This window comes from Trichomonas vaginalis, chromosome V, assembly GCF_026262505.1.
Source record: "Trichomonas vaginalis G3 chromosome V, whole genome shotgun sequence".
In the NCBI taxonomy this organism is placed as follows: domain Eukaryota; phylum Parabasalia; order Trichomonadida; family Trichomonadidae; genus Trichomonas; species Trichomonas vaginalis.
Window position 1 is genome coordinate 22,139,863 of NC_067207.1, and position 16,819 is coordinate 22,156,681.

Genomic DNA, 16,819 nt, shown 5'->3' on the forward strand with positions numbered 1-16,819 from the left:
TTGTAATAGCAAAAAAGATTAACAGCAATATGAGGTACTATCTTGTGATTTATAATGACTTATTTATGAAGGGTTTTTCTACAAGTGCAAAAAATGCGCAAAAATGATTATTCTGCATTTAAAAATCAATCTGTGTAAATTCAATTTCAAATAATCGTTTTTGCGCATTTTTTGCACCCTATGTAAAACCCATTATAAAAGGTAATTTGAGATGCGTTTATGAATTCAAGTGCTTTTAAAATACATGCAATTATATTTGGCCATGCACTGAGCCCTTAATTTGAAATATTGAGAAATATAATTTAGAACTATTTATCTTCAACATTTAATGTAATTTATGAGAAAGTATAATTTGGAACTATTTATCTTCAATTCGAGATCCATGAATACGAATGCTGCTGGTGAAACGGCTCTTCGTTTTGCAGTAAAATTTCTGGTTTTGGATTATGCTGATTTTTGATAAGTTCATAAGGTGCATGAGATATGAAAATCGTTTTTGCTAATTTTCTGTGTGTTAATTTTAAAAATTTGTTAAAAAATTCTAATCTTTAAGATCTTGCATCATAGTTTCTGGAAATTTCTCTTGTGCTACAATAAGAGCTTAAATATATTTACTTGTTTGTCGTGTTTAATTCAAACTGTTAATTTTTTATTTCATGAGTAAAACTGAAGTTTTGCTTCCAGGAGAGAAACCACAAGTAAAGACACCCAAAAATTCAGATGCTGGAACTAATGAAATAAACAATAGTCCCGAAAATAATCTCCAAGAGGAAGAAGAAGAATCTTTCGAATATTTTCCTGAGAAAAAGAAAGAAGATAAATATTCATTTAAATCAAGGAGATCAACACGTGCTGAGGAAACAGAATTTGAAATGATCGATAGAATCAGAAAAGAAATTGCAGTTGCTATTACAAGTAAAAACTTCAAGAAAAGCAAACAACTAAATATTGAACTTGACAAGCATATAGAATCTATTTTTGTTTCAAGATTGAACAACGAGCTCCAGAAATTCAATGAAAACGTTAATAATGTCATTGATGTATATTTACAAGAAGTTAGAAGGCTTAAGAAGTCAACCACATTCATGCTTGAGCCAATCAGAATCCAGGAAGATGAATCATTCGAAGCATTAAAAGCAAATCATTTACAACTTTTAACTGAGCTTGAAACAGAGCGACAGTTTGAATATATGAAGAATAAAGACTTTAAGTCAGGAGAAGAGATACATCTTGAAGCAATGGCACAGAATCTTGCGAAATTAAAAAGATACGATGAAGCCCAAATGCTTCAGAAGAACGCTGACCAATTACATAAGAAAAATCTTAATGACAAGACACAAGTTACAAATAGGAAGTTTGATGTCAAAGAAAAGAAGCTTTTTGATAGATTCAGGGTTGATTTAAATAACTTGAAAGATAAATCTAATAAAGCAGAAGAAACAGTTAGAACACAAATCAAAGAATTGATTTCTCTTGAAGAAAAGAAATTAAACGTCAAATGCAAAGATTTATTGAAACAATCGGCAAATAACGTTTCATATGGTGATGGAATTACTGATAACATTAGCAGAGAAAGACGTGTTCATACTCATACAACTCTTTTCAATTCTTTGAGAAAAATAATTATGGAAAGAAAGTTGGAGAGCGTTGTAAACATCAGCAATTGATAAAAAAATCCTTTATATGGGAGTCATTGTTTTTTTCTTTTATTTTAAAATTATTAAATTATTTTCAAAATTATTTTACAATATTAATCGAAAATTCCCTATTTTGAATTTGTTTTATCAGTAAAAACATCTTGCTTTAATGTAAACATCCGTATTAAAGTAATGAATTTTGGGAAATGCAGCTCGTATCTCGAAATCGTATACATGAAAATCTGTGAAGGTTTAGCAATGATACTGTTACTAGCAGAGTATAAGAATTGATTAAGTTATAAAGATTTTCTATCAGTGGATTTTGAGGATTGAAAATTGCGATTCTAAGGTATTATTATTTAATATATGATGATTTTAAGGGATACTCTGGTTTGTGGTAGCAAAATAACATGATCATTTTTTAATTCGCAATATGAGTTGTTTTTCTTCAAATTGTTTTCAAAAGTAATACTGGCAATGCTTTGTTATACTATTTAAAACTGAATCGAGCAATTTTTATTGAAGAAAAATCAGAAGTTCAGACAATAAAGCTGAGTAAAGATATCCTAAAAATAACCTTAAATATTACCTTTATATTTTGTGCCCAAAAATGACAAAATTTTAATTCTTTAGTTTACAAAGAAAAAAATGGGCGAACAACTTGATTCACTAATTGCTGAAGAATATCCTTATCTAAATGGAAAAGGATACTTCGATTACGATAGAGCTGCCCCTATTTCGCATTCTCAAATTGAAAAAATCAAAGCTGTTGCAATGAAAATTCAGCCATCTCCACATAGCTCTGAAGAACAAAGTGCATTCGATCGTTCTCTTACTTCAATTCGTGAAACATTAGCTGATATTTTCCATTCCAGTCAAGTTTCTTTTGCAGTTGTTTTATTCCAAACAAGAGAAGCTGCAATTGACTCAATATTCGAGGGTTTCCCTTGGAAGAATGGATTCAGCCTTACCGTGCTGCCAAACTTCCACGTTGACATTTCCTCTGCAGTAAAATTCCCAACAATTTATAACGCGGCAATTCATGACACAATTGAAAAATCCATTCAGAAATCCTTGTACTGCTTTGAATACGATAAAGAGACAACAGAAACAATGATAAATCTTAGAAAATCCTCTTCTGGAACAAGATATTTCTTATGTGATGCAACAAAGAGAGGAACATTCGATCTCCCAGACTTGTCTCAGATTCCTTTCGATTTTACTTTGTTTAGTTTCAAGCAAATTTGCGGAGCAGATTTGACTGCTTGCTTAATGCGTTTAGAATCAGCAGATATGCTCGTCCCTCTATTCTATGGAGGTGGAGCAGTCTCATTTTCATGCATTCGTGAGTTTTACCATCAAAATTTCAAATCTCATTCAAAGAGATTTGAAAATGGAACACCATCAATGCTTCCAATATTCAGTGCAGTTACTGGACTTGATCTCCTACAGAAGATGCATAAGATTGGAAACCTTGATGAGCGTATTAAGCAAATTATTGAGAATTTCAAGAATGTAGCCAACAGTTACTTCGAGATTTCAGCAGAGAATGATTATACAGTTATTATGAGCAGAGAAGGATGGACATCTACAGAACTTCAGTCAAAGTTTGTAGAAAATGGCGTTTTCTTCGGAATTCGTGATAATTCACTTGTTGCAAGCTTTGGAATGGCATCAAGAATGCAGGATGTTGAAGTTTTCCATAAAACCGCTCAACTTTTATTTAATTAGAGTGTATATTAAAATAAAATTTTCTCAAAAATACTTTTTTAATACATTCATACAAATTAAATAATAAATAATAGAATTCAGTTAAATCTTAAACACCTCTAACATTTTGGAAAATGCTTATTTTGATTTCTTTGACTTTTTCTTGTCTTCTTCTTCATTATCATCCTCTTCCTCATTTTTGTCTTCTTCTTCCTCCTCTTCGTTTTTCTCTTCCTCTTCTTTCTTATCCTCTTCTTCCTCTTCCTTCTTGTCTTCCTCTTCCTCTTCTTTCTTGTCTTCTTCTTCTTCCTTCTTTTCTTCTTCTTCCTCTTCTTCTTTCTTTTCTTCCTCCTCTTCATGTTTCTCTTCCTCCTCTTTCTTATCTTCTTCTTTTTTATCTTCCTCTTCCTCCTCTTTCTTATCTTCTTCTTCTTTCTTATCTTCCTCTTCATGTTTCTCTTCTTCTTCCTTAGGTGGCTCTTCCTTCTTCTCTTCCTCTTCTTCTTTAGGAGGTTCTTCTTTCTTCTCTTCTTCTTCTTCCTCTTCCTTAGGTGGCTCTTCATGCTTCTCTTCTTCTTCCTTAGGAGGTTCTTCCTTCTTCTCTTCTTCTTCCTTAGGTGGCTCTTCCTTCTTCTTCTCTTCTTCTTTAGGTGGCTCTTCATGTTTCTCTTCTTCTTTAGGTGGCTCTTCATGTTTCTCTTCTTCTTCCTTAGGAGGTTCTTCCTTCTTTTCTTCTTCTTCCTTAGGAGGTTCTTCCTTCTTTTCTTCTTCTTCCTTAGGTGGCTCTTCCTTCTTCTTCTCTTCTTCTTTAGGTGGCTCTTCATGTTTCTCTTCTTCTTCTTTAGGAGGTTCTTCCTTCTTCTCTTCTTCTTCCTTAGGTGGCTCTTCATGTTTCTCTTCTTCTTCTTTAGGAGGCTCTTCTTTCTTCTCTTCTTCTTCTTCCTCTTCCTTAGGTGGCTCTTCATGCTTCTCTTCTTCTTCCTTAGGTGGCTCTTCATGTTTCTCTTCTTCTTCCTTAGGTGGCTCTTCATGTTTCTCTTCTTCTTCCTTAGGAGGTTCTTCCTTCTTTTCTTCTTCTTCCTTAGGTGGCTCTTCCTTCTTCTCTTCTTCTTCCTTAGGAGGTTCTTCTTTCTTTTCTTCTTCCTCCTTGGGAGGTTCTTCATGTTTCTCTTCTTCTTCCTTAGGTGGTTCTTCTTTAAGAAGTTCATCAACTGTTGGTTCCTGCTTGTCTTCAACATTGTCTGCAACAATTTGTTGCTGAGGTTGCGGATTTTCGAAGTTTCTTGCTTGAGCAACTTCAGGATTAGCAGGGGCAGGCTCTGGTGGAATTGGCTTATCTATGCTGTTCCTCAATCCACCTGGATTTATCATTAATGGAGCAGCAATTCTTGGTGAAATTCTTGGCGACTTTCGAGGAGATGCCTTTGGACTTCTTCTTGCAGAAATCTTTGCCTTAGGTATTTCATCTTCCTCTTTATTAACAGGAGCTTCAATATGCACAATTGGATTTGGTAATTTTTCTTCTTCTTTAACTAATGTTTGTTCTCCAACAGCAGCATCAAGGGACTTCTTTGCTAAATCATGAACTTGAAGCTTAAGTGATTCTGTTGATTGCAAAGATCTTGATGATTCTAATTTCTGTTCTTCTTCTTTAACTAATGTTTGTTCTTCAACTGCTTGATCGAGTGATTTCTTTGCTAAATCGTGAACTTGTAATTTGAGTGATTCTGTTGACTTTAATGATCTTGATGATTCTAGTTTTGATTCTTCGCTGTCTAAATCATCTCCAACAACCATATCTCCGGGAGACAAAACTGGAGTTGGCGTTTTTTCTGGTGATTTAGGCTTCAAGTCAATAACGAAATCATTTGGATTGAAAACTAATCCAGAAGATCTCAAGTTCTGTTGTTCATCCAATTTTCCAAGTTCTTTCTCTTCAACTTCTTCAGATTTAGGTTCTTCTTCTACCTTTGGAGATTCAGGTTCATTCTTTGGTGTTTCTGTTGATACAGTTTCTGAAAGAATTAATGGTTTAGGAGGCTCCGAAACAATACTTGCTTGAGGAGCAGTTGTCATTGATAATGTTCTTACAGCTGTTTGATTTTCTTGTGGCGGAGGAGGTGGTAATTTCACAGGCTGAGAAGAACTAAATGTTGGCTTTGTGAATTCGAATGTAGGAATAGTTGTTTTATGTTTCTTGTTAGGTATTGGCTGAGGAGGTTTGACAGGATATCCAAGTGTTATTTCCGCGATATTTGCCAAGATAACCGATAATTGGTTTTCAATATCATCCAATTTTCCATCGACATCTGCATCGAAAATTCCACTAAACTTATGCATTTCTTCTCTCAAACAAGCATTTTCATTTAGTTTGGGATCAGAAACAACGTTTAATTTGGATTCACATTCTTTAAATCCTGTATCAATATCTTCTTTCATCATTTTATATTTGTTTTGTAAATCTGTTAAATTATTACCTAAATTTGAGATTGATTGTGTGAATTGGCCAGTCAATATCTGCATAACTCCCTCAAGTTGAGTTAATTGGCTGTCAATTTCTTCCAATCTTTTTGCATTTTCAAACATTGGTCGTAAATTATTCGCAACGCCATCTCCAATATTAGCAATATGTGTTCTTCCTCTTGATTCGGCTTCATTTGCCATATCTTCCATTGCTTTCCTTTGTACAACACCTTCTTTCTTTATCGCGTCCATGAAATGCTGATATTTTTCTTTGATTTCTTGTGAATTCTTTTTCCTTGCATTCGATTCGTCCATCAATGTTGATTCCAACAAACTTAATGCATTAACAGTTCCTTCTTTTATATCAGAAATTGTTGTAATTAATTCAGTTCTTATTGATCCGAAATTTGCTTCACTTTCTGATAAAATTTGATCACATCTTTGTGAAACATCAGATGTCAAACTTTCGCAATCATTAACTGTTTGATCAATTGCTGATGAAATCGAACTGGAAATTCCTCCAAGTAACTGAGAAAAGTTTCTTGTTAATTCTCCAATGATGTTATTTAATGCTGATATAGAATTTGTTGCTCTTTGATTGACTTCATGAACTTGAGAACTCAAAGCATTTGATGTTACAACACGTGCTTCACTTTCGCTTCTAACTTCATCTCCTAACTGTCTTGATATTGAATTTAATGTTCCGTTCATACTGTTTTGTAAAGATCCGAAAGATTGCATAGCTCCTTGATCAGATTGTTCGAAATGACGTGATAATTGCAATGTATCTCCAGCACTTTTTGTAACACGAGCAACTAAAGCTTCTATTCTTTGTAATGTACCATCAGCCGATTGTTTTTGACGAGAAAGATCGCCTTTAGCAGTAACACATGTAGCTTTTGTGGTTGCAGAAAACTCATTGAACATCTGAGTAAATTGGGAAATTGCAGAATTTGCTTCAGTAATTCTTTCTCTCGTATTTCCGATTTCGTTTGAAACTTGTTGTGCTGATTGATCAACTAGAACTCTGTTAGCTTTTGAAGCTTCTAAGAGCTTTCTTGAAGCCGTTATTACTTCGGCTGATGAAATATGTTCGATATCTGCTCGTAATTGATTAATTTGCGAATTTAATTGTGGAATCATACTCCCTTCGAGTGCGCTAGATACTGCCATTGATTGAGAAATTGCGGTCGAAATGTTTCCTACAACTTGATCAACACTTGCAACTCTTTGCATGAAAGAAGATGGATCCATAACAGTTGCATGTGGTACTCGTGGTAATACTGCAGGAATTTCTGTTTTTGTTGTTGTCAAATTTATCGCAATTGGCGCCAAAGCTGTAGATTGAATAGGTTGTCTATTATATTGATATTGATTTTGATTTTGCTGACCTGGACGATTGATTTGAGGTTGAAAAAAGTTACGATTCATGGTATTTCAGACAAAAGAAAATTCGAATAACGTATAAAATTTCAAAACGATCATTTTTTCATAAAAAGGGTTGAATTGAATAGAGATTTCATTGGTAATTTTGTTTTGCCATAATACATCCAAAATAAATGTCAAATCATTATTTTTAAAGGGGAATAAATTTATATGAGCGAAGGAATTGTTCTGAATTTCGAATATATTGGTGCGCATATCAAAGATTACATTAAAGACGAAAATTTCTTTAGCACATTCGATATGAAAGATATCATTACGACCATGAAATATGCGAATTTAAATTCAGGTGACTTTGATACACTTCTTAAGCAAGCATCCCTTACTACCAAAGCGAATGAAATATATTTTTGTACTCGACATGCGAATGTTTCAATAGAAAACTTGCAAGATGCAATTTCAACACTAGAATCTATCCGAAAATACATGAAAATGGGAATATTAGATGGAATTATTGACACATTAAACCATTCAGCAAATGAAATCGAAACACTTCAAACAGAGTTAAATCAAATTCAAAATGAAAAAGAAAACATCGAGAAAGAATTACAATCTCTTAGATCTCAAGTCAAACAAGAAGAAGTAAACGATTTACCAGACGAATTTCTTTCAAAAATTTCAGAACTAAAGAATTTACGTGATTTCGATAGTATGTACAAATTTCTAGTTGAAATTTCTGAAAAAGGTGATAAAAAGATGATGCTCAAAGCATCTGAACTAGGCCTTTATATTTGGGATGGTGACTATACTCTACTTGATCGTGCATGTGAATAAGGAAATCTGCAACTTGTTAAATCTCTCATTGAATGTGGCTATGATATAGAAGAAACAGATAATCCTCCCAAATATACTCCACTCATAATTGCATCAAGAGAAGGTCATCTTGAACTTGTTAAGTATCTTATCTCAGCTGGAGCTGATAAAGAAGCAAAGGATAATTTTGAATTTACTTCACTCATGTATGCATCAAGAAATGGTGATCTTGATGTTGTTAAATATCTTATATCAGTTGGAGCTGATATAGAAGCAAAGTCAGATGAAGAATGGACTCCACTAATTTTAGCGTCATATAATGGTCATCTTGATGTTGTTAAATATCTTATATCAGTTGGAGCTGATATAGAAGCAATGAATAATAAAGGATCTACTTCACTCATTGAGGCGTCAAGAGAAGGTCATCTTGAACTTGTTAGATATCTTATCTCTGTTGGAGCTGATATAGAAACACAAGACGAAGATGGTTACACTCCACTCTCATGGGCATTAATCCATTCATGCGAGGAAATTGCTCAATATCTTATCTCAGTTGGAGCAAATAAAGAAGTAAAGAATAATAAAGGAAGGACTCCACTCATTTGTGCATCAAAATCTGGTAATCTTGAATCTGTTAAATATCTTATCTCTATTGGAGCCAATAAAGAAGCAGAGGATGAATGGGGATATACTCTACTCATTATAGCATCATATAAAGGTCATCTTGAAGTTGTTAAATATCTTATCTCTGTTGGAGCTGATAAAGAAGCAAAGAGCAAAAATGGATATACTCCACTCATTTGTGCATCAAAACATGGCAAACTTGATGTTGTTAAATATCTTATCTCTAATAAAGCTGATAAAGAAGCAAAAGATGATTATGGATATACTCCACTCATTCGGGCATCAAAAGAAGGTCATCTTGAAGTTGTTAAATATCTTATCTCAGTTGGAGCTAATAAAGAAGCAAAGAATAATGATGGATCTACTCCACTCATTAAGGCATCATATTGGGGTTATCTTGAAGTTGTTAAATATCTTATCTCTGTTGGAGCTAATAAAGATGCAAAGGATAATGAAGGTTATACTCCACTCATTTGGGCATCAAAAAATGACGAACTTGAAGTTGTTAAATTCCTTATCTCTGCTGGAGCTAATAAAGATGCAAAGGGTAACGATGGAAACACAGCATTATCAGTTGGAGCGTCCAACACAAGAGAATATTTAAAAACTGTTAAAAATTCTATTCTCCAAAAAAGCCGCCCTTTGAAAGGAAAATTAAGTTCTCCAATTAATACTTTTTGACATGATGAAAGACTTTGAAAAATAAAAAGTTTTTTTTTAGTCGCAGAATTTAAGGGTGCACTTACAACTGTCTGACATGCACTTTTAAACACAATATATCTTTATTTTTACAGCAGAAATGTACAACGGCCATATTAGGCACTATGTTATGATTTATAGTTACTTTTTTCCGACCTAAAATATTAACTCTTGACCATAGAAAATTGGGATCAAAAGCCAGATTTTCAAAAAAAATTGAGAGAATGTCAGAACGTGGTAAGTGCACCCTTTAAAAAATCACATGGTAGTTTACTTTTAATATCACATGGTAGTTTAATTCACACTTTTTGCCTCGTAGTTACTTTTAATCTCGATTTTTGAAGATATTCACACTTTATATGTATGCATTAAGTGTAAATACCAGTGCTTTTTTGGGGAGACATTATTATATCACATGCACAAACATAATCGCTTTTGAAGTCAAATCTAGAAAGTATTGAATATATTATCTTTTAAAATAAAGTCCGCTATCTCTTTTTTTTTTCTTTCGGGAAATTTGAAAGAGTTTTCAGTTCAGCTTGCTGTTGATTTGATTCATTCATCAAATAAAAAAATTTCAAAAAAATGAATTTAGAAACATCTCCAAATTTGCAAGAAAGTATTGATCATAATGATCCCTACTACAAGAAGCTAAAGAAACTACTAATGTATCGAACATGCTACAAAGAAATTGAAAAAAAGCTAATTGCAGCGGAAGAAGAAAATTTCCGTCTTAAATCTAAACAATATGACGAATTTACAAAGTTGAAGCAAGATTATGAGATAGTTGTACATGAAAATGAAGAATTAAGATCACAATTGTCAGATAAACAAGATAACGTATTTGGGAATAATTCATTTTCACCGCAAAACAAATATGAAGAGATTTACAAATCATTGACAAATTCATTAAGCATCGAGCAAGAGGTTTCTACATTGACAGATAGCGAAGAATCTCAAATGAACAATATAGAAGCATACAATCAACTTGTTAACAAATATAATAGTCTTCATGAAGAATTTACGCAGCTTTTTGTTCAATATATTGATACTGTAAACATTTTGAAAATTTCAAATGAAAGAAATGAAAGATTAATGGAGCAATTGAACCAATACGATCAGCAAATAAACGAGTTAAATATCAAACTGAAGATAGAAAAGAATAATGTTAAGGTTTTCAAGCAAATTCAGAATAAAGACGTTTTAGATAGTGTTCAACTACAGTTAATTGAGAAACAAAATGACAATATTAACGAAGAGCTTCTTAGATTGTCAGCAAAAGCAGAAGGCGATAACTATATGCATCAACAAACATTAAAAGATTTAAGAGGGCAAATTGAAGACTTGAAGGCACAAAATCTTCAAACTCAGCTATCATTAAGAGCTGCTGAAAGAAAAATTCAATATTATATGGAAGAAAATGAAAAAATCAAGTCTGATAACGCAAAAGTTATGGGACAAATGGATGGGATGCTAAAAATCCAACAACAGAATGTTATAGAAATGAAGTTTGAGAAAGGAGAATACCATAATAATTTGTTTAACGAAAATATTAAACAAAGTGAACAAATTAAAGCTTTAACAGCAGAAAAACAGAAAATGTTTTTAGATTTACGGAAATTACTGATTACATTGTTTAGAGAAGTAACATTTGAAATGGACTGGAATCAATTACTTGATTTTCTTTCGAAAAAATTAAATGATTTGAGAAATATTTCTTCAGATCGTGATATCCTTATGCAAAGAAATAACAAAGATAAGAAACTTGCATTGGCAATAGAAAATAAGTTTAATGAATATAAAGAAAATGTTGAATTGCAATTGAAGAATAAAGACAAGCTTTTAGACGAAGCAAACAAATCATTGGAAGCATATGCTTACAAGAAACCAATTAGAGATTTCAATTCGGCTGTTGCCGGAATTGTTTCAAAGCATTTCCGAAATTTATCAAATAAAGTTGGAGAATTATGCAGCATAGTTGATGGAAAAGGAGCCAATAATATCAGATTCCATGCTTTGATTGTATTTTCTGTTGCTGTTGGAAGGATTTCAAAGAAACAAAAATTTGATTTTGCTCCACAGCAAATACTGACATATGCTCATAACGCCAATGATGATCTCATAATCTTTGATCGAATTGTTAACTCTAATCTCGATCTTGTAGAAAATCAAAAAATTATTTCCGAAATAATCAATAAACTAACAGACTCTATCAGGGATCATGAATCAGAAATATTGCAACTGCAACATGAAAATGAAATGTATAAGCAGAGCTTGAAAGATTCGAAAAGTAAAAACATTAAATTGCAAAATTCAAATCAAAGTATGATACCAAGAATTGATTATGATATATTAGTTCACCAACTTAATGATCAAAAGAGTAGCAATGAGAAATTGGCTAATGATATCGAAATCCAATATAAAAAGTTTACAAGATTGAAAACTAAATTCTATGAGTTGAAACACATTAATCATGAGCTTAGAGCAGCATTAAAGAAGCAAATCAGTATTTCGACATCAAATAACAAGCCTAAAAAGAAAGAAATTTCTTATTCTTCTGTACCAACAAGACAATTCTTTAAGCAAAGAGAAGAGTCTAATCAAGACTTAAGATCACTCACATCCATCAACGTAACTGACTATAAGCAAGATCTTCAACAGATGAAGAATACAATATCATCTCCACCTCAGATTATAGCTGAAAATTAATCAATATATTGTTTGTATTTATAAATTTAGCATGAATTTTTTTTTTTCGTAATGTTGAAATCTCGAACTTAATCGCAGTGTTATTGAATCAGGCAATGGTAGATAGATCAGCTTCTGAGAAGAAAGAATTATGAATGAACTGGTAAATCCAAACTTGATTGTTGGAAATAGATTGACAAAACAAGAAATTTTACTGCAAAATGAAGAGCCGTTCCATCATCAATATTTTAGATATGACGGTAGGCTATCGTGGTGTTTGGTTCTTTGTTGCAAAAACCTTTTCGATAAAAAAATTCGAGTGTTATCCTCCTCATTTTTACAATTTTGTTGTATAACTCCTCATATGAAATATTTTCAGGTTAATTAAAAGTCTATTGTTTTCAATTTTTTCAGAGTAAAGTATTGAAAATGAATTGAATTGAAGGATGTAAGAGAATAATTATGCAATAATAATATATAGTTCATCAATGTGATTTCGATTATTAAATTTTTATGAATCAATTTTTGCTTTGAATATTATTCATCCGCCGGACCTCCAAGAAATTTGGATAAAAAGATCAACAATCCTTCACATTTCATCCAAATTTCTCACGAGGTTAATGCTACCATTCTTTATCTGTGCAAATGAAGATAGTATTTCGTTAAGAAGCATCAAAACCATCAGCCAGATCATTTTATTTATATGGGAGATACTAGTTTCTGTCATGTACACAGATACTAAGCACTTCGATAACAATTATGGGCCTTTATCATTTATTTACACAATTTTCAAGAACATTTTCTTCATAGAAGAAGAATATACAGGAAGCTTATTCTCATCCCCACCAATTGTAATCAATGCTGTACTTATTATACTGTATTTTTTCTATTATTTAGTGATTTTTAGATATATTTTAACAAAATTTATGACAAAAGCACAACGTATTTACCTCGAAATCATTTCAGATTTGTTCCCAGTTCTCATGTTTATATATACTTTATCCAATGCCATCTTATGCATTATTCATTCCTTCAATTCTTCCGATCCATACCATGAATACCTACTTAGATTTGCTTTAATTACATTCATATTTTGTCTTCCAGGGTTTTTCATTGGTATAGGCCACGTAACTTTCGTTATTTGCAGTGATTATCGCTTTACAATTTTAAGTGCTCGCAATTATATATCAAGAATCCTCATCCTTATTCTACTCTCTGTCCTAAAAATAGTTCACCAAATCAATATTTTTCGAACTACAATTTCATCTTACTTAATTCCGTCTGGAATGATATTTATTTCATGTTATGCGATATTCCTTACAATGTTCAGGCATTCATCAACATATTTTTCATGTCGCTTGATGCATACAACGATTTCTTATAATTTCTTACTAAATAGTATCATAATATTGGTTCTTCCGCTACTAAAGAAAGCACCATTACTATACTGCCAATATACAGCAATTGCTTTGTGTATTCTTTCGTTTATTTCGTCTGCAACATTCCAATATTTCTTAAATTGCAGATCAATGTTGATTTACAATCTGGAACCGATGGCAATAATAAAGAACTACAGTCCATCACGAATTTTGCTTTATCTCTCAATTTTGGAGCAAAAAAATTATCAAATTTCTGAAGAATTGATTTCAGCGATTTACAAAGAATGTCCGAACGCAAATGACTTACATTTGTATTTATTCAATCATACAGTTCGTTACGACATGGAATTCCAGTATAATCCTTTATTATTACACTGTATGATGCAGAAAGCTCATAATGACATATTATTCCAGGTTTCCTTGTTGTTGGTACTTGATTTCGCCAGCCGTTCTGATATAAAAGACTGTTCTTCATTGAAAAAGCTTCATTTCATTGAAAGGCTTGATTACACGAAGAGTTGTGCTTCCAATTTCTGGAATTATGTCCTCAACGATATGTCCATGGCCGCTTCAACCGTTTTCTTCAAATTGTACCGAAATGCAGATTTATTTGAGAAGTTTTATAACAGTTTAGATGAAACTGAGAAGAATAACTCATTCTATAAGATATTATACATAGAATATGCAAAATTAATCGGTGCAAGATACGAATCTATAAAAGATCTCGAAATTTCAATAGAAAAGGAAGGAAATGTTGAGTCATCTTGGATCAGACCATTCGATGGAGTGTTTGAAGATAATAAATTGACCCTTTTTGCTAATCAATTTGGTCAATTTAAATATGAAACCGGCCAAAAGTTCATAAAACCAGAAAGAGTGAAAAGAGCAAAACATGGTAACGATATAGGTACTAGATATACCGTTCTGCAGGATATATTCTCATTCCTGACCTTAATTATACCTCTTATTTTTATGTTAATTTCAGGAACCCTGTTTTTCGTTTATTATTCTAAAATGTTGGAAGACAAACCATATTCATTCAATGCCTGCCCTGCAATGCTCTCAACAATGGATACTTTCTTCTGGGATGTATTTTTGAATTCGACCCAACAGACTTTGGCCCGACCAGTCTTCAAAGAATCGTATGAGGAATTCATTAATACGACTCTTGAACAGGTTGTTCAACAAGAATTGTACGATAATCACTTTAAATCCGGAGTAATTCAAATTAGCCAATGGATGACGAAACTTTTGAATATACTGCCTTATAAAGTGTTCGAAGACATAGCAAAAACCGATGAATTTGTCAACATTACGATGACATTTATAAATTTGTCAATTGATTCAATGGAATTGGGTTATACATACTTGACCAATCTACAAACAGTGTTAGAGAAAGGAAAGAAACTGATTCAAGAAGTCAATTTAATATTTTTATACGTAATAGCCTTTGTTGTTGTAGTTGTTGCTATTAATTACATTGTTCTTTACTACAAGTACAAGAATATGTTCACACAGCTTCTTTTAATCAAGAAACAAATCGTTAATAAATTATATAAACTTATTAACGAGCCGCAATTCAATTCCAGTAAGAAAATACAAACAACTGATATCTCAACAATATCTTTCTTCACTACATGTATCGTTGTTCATGGCGCTATTTTGCTGATTACGCTTATCGCATGTTATCTTTGGAATTATTTCTTAATTAAAGAGCTTGATGATGTTTCCAAGAAGTACAGATACGCTTTACAAGCCGATTTCTTCCCAACTGTCAAAGTAACTTCATTATATGCGATCGGAACTTTGAATCAGAACAGCCAAACAGCATCAATCCTTACTGAATGGCTTAGATTCACTGCATTCTTGGCACGTACCATCGCAGGAATCAGAACGAACATGACAATTCAGCCAACAAACGAAACAGGTAAATTACCACCGAATTTCATGGTAAGAACAAAATACGGAGATATATTAAAGCTATCTAGTGAAGAAGATAGTGTCCATTTCTTAACAATCCTCGCTTCAATTTATGATCTCATAAATGATTTGCTCGACAACACAAAATTAGAGGATTATAACATGAGTTACATGCAGCTCCATGCATTGAACGTATACAATAACGATACTTATCGTTTTTGCCAGATGAATATTAAATCTTGGGAATGGGAGTCTGGTTTGACATATTTTACCTTAGGAGTATTTATTTTTGTGATGATTGTCATGTTAGTTGTTCTTCTATTTCTTTTCCGATATTTTTATAATTTCAGATGTGCAACGATTTACTTCTTTAGGATGATAAATGCTGTTCCCGATGAAAGCCCATTCGATGATGGTACCCAAATGACCTTGTTTAAGAAACCTTATCGAACTTTGATGAGTAGAGTTCTCGAAACGATGCCGGTAGGTATCGTAACGACCAATAAAAACGGTGTAATTTTGGCCGCAAACGATGAAGCCGTTAAAAGATTCCCAGAATTTATTAAAAATGGAATTAAACTGAATACCGACCTTTTGCAGTCATTTACTAATGCAAATGGCGAGACAACATATTATGAGGTTACTACGGCTCCTTCCAACGTTTATGGCTTGAGTTCGATTAATCCGAGATTCACCGGCCAATTTACGACGATTATCAAGGACATAACCATGGTAAATAATTTAGACAACACAGTTAACTCTATTTCCAGAGATTTGGAGAAACTTCGCGATGAAGTTTTTCCAACTCCTGTTTCCAACATGAGGGATTCGTGTGTTTACTTGGAGAACATGATTGTTGTAGATATTGCATTCCCTGAAACCGCAACAATTCAAGAAATTGAAGAATTTGGAATTTATGCGAAAGAATATGCAGAACAAACAACAACTTTCTTCACAAGCAACACTTTCCAATGGTCCTTCTCATTTATGTTCACTGCTTATGAATCTATTGTTAGAGAAAGACAAAATTACCAAGATGCTGTCGAATTTACAAAACAGATCTTCAAGAAGCGCCAGGATGTAAAAGTAGGAATTGCTACAGCTGATGGTGGCTTCTGTATCATAAATAAAACAAATTTCCCAGGAGTTTTAGTTTATTCAACAGCAATGACCACTGCATGCTGTCTTACGAGATTTGCAAAGCCAGGAGGTGTTGCAATTGAGTGGCATGCTCTGATGATGATTTCTGACATTGATGCAAATCCAGATTCAGTCAAAAGAGAAAATTTGTCAGGAAAGGATGTTGATTTCTGCATATTTGATAATATAACTTCGTTCACTCAGAAAACATTATAATTTTAATAGATATATTTATTTTGTTGTTCTTTTAAAACTTCTTAATATATTACATAAGATTATTTTTCATCACAATATTAATATTCTTAATAAATTGATTCAGATTTAGATCATTTCGAATTCAAATATAAAATTACTGAAAAATCA

General features: G+C 32.6%; 7 protein-coding genes across 7 annotated transcripts, besides 2 other annotated features; 6 read left to right on the top strand and 1 right to left on the bottom strand.

Annotated features, from left to right (window-relative positions):
• Positions 1-513: 513 nt before the first annotated feature.
• Positions 514-2,199, top strand: TVAGG3_0381970 (uncharacterized protein; the record flags this gene model as incomplete). The annotated part of the gene is made up of 1 exon (XM_001583139.1): positions 657-1,667. The coding sequence occupies one exon, from the start codon at positions 657-659 to the stop codon at positions 1,665-1,667; it is 1,011 nt and encodes a 336-aa protein (XP_001583189.1).
• An 86-nt stretch (positions 2,200-2,285) lies between these two features.
• Positions 2,286-3,478, top strand: TVAGG3_0381980 (molybdenum cofactor sulfurtransferase protein; the record flags this gene model as incomplete). The annotated part of the gene is made up of 1 exon (XM_001583138.2): positions 2,286-3,368. One exon carries the CDS (start codon positions 2,286-2,288, stop codon positions 3,366-3,368), a length of 1,083 nt encoding a protein of 360 aa, XP_001583188.1.
• A 7-nt stretch (positions 3,479-3,485) lies between these two features.
• Positions 3,486-7,241, bottom strand: TVAGG3_0381990 (uncharacterized protein; the record flags this gene model as incomplete). The annotated part of the gene is made up of 1 exon (XM_001583137.1): positions 3,486-7,241. One exon carries the CDS (start codon positions 7,239-7,241, stop codon positions 3,486-3,488), a length of 3,756 nt encoding a protein of 1,251 aa, XP_001583187.1.
• A 165-nt stretch (positions 7,242-7,406) lies between these two features.
• TVAGG3_0382000 (proteasome regulatory particle assembly) lies at positions 7,407-8,027 on the top strand (the record flags this gene model as incomplete). Its single annotated transcript, XM_001583136.1, has 1 exon — positions 7,407-8,027. The coding sequence occupies one exon, from the start codon at positions 7,407-7,409 to the stop codon at positions 8,025-8,027; it is 621 nt and encodes a 206-aa protein (XP_001583186.1).
• Positions 8,028-8,210: 183 nt separating this feature from the next.
• TVAGG3_0382010 (cyclin-dependent kinase inhibitor 2C-related family) lies at positions 8,211-9,311 on the top strand (the record flags this gene model as incomplete). The annotated part of the gene is made up of 1 exon (XM_001583135.1): positions 8,211-9,311. One exon carries the CDS (start codon positions 8,211-8,213, stop codon positions 9,309-9,311), a length of 1,101 nt encoding a protein of 366 aa, XP_001583185.1.
• A 49-nt stretch (positions 9,312-9,360) lies between these two features.
• Positions 9,361-9,389: a mobile genetic element.
• A 160-nt stretch (positions 9,390-9,549) lies between these two features.
• Positions 9,550-9,580: a mobile genetic element.
• A 333-nt stretch (positions 9,581-9,913) lies between these two features.
• Positions 9,914-12,405, top strand: TVAGG3_0382040 (uncharacterized protein; the record flags this gene model as incomplete). Its single annotated transcript, XM_001583134.1, has 1 exon — positions 9,915-12,038. The coding sequence occupies one exon, from the start codon at positions 9,915-9,917 to the stop codon at positions 12,036-12,038; it is 2,124 nt and encodes a 707-aa protein (XP_001583184.1).
• A 146-nt stretch (positions 12,406-12,551) lies between these two features.
• On the top strand, positions 12,552-16,737 carry TVAGG3_0382050 (uncharacterized protein; the record flags this gene model as incomplete). The annotated part of the gene is made up of 1 exon (XM_001583133.1): positions 13,340-16,672. The coding sequence occupies one exon, from the start codon at positions 13,340-13,342 to the stop codon at positions 16,670-16,672; it is 3,333 nt and encodes a 1,110-aa protein (XP_001583183.1).
• Between the last annotated feature and the right edge of the window lie 82 nt (positions 16,738-16,819).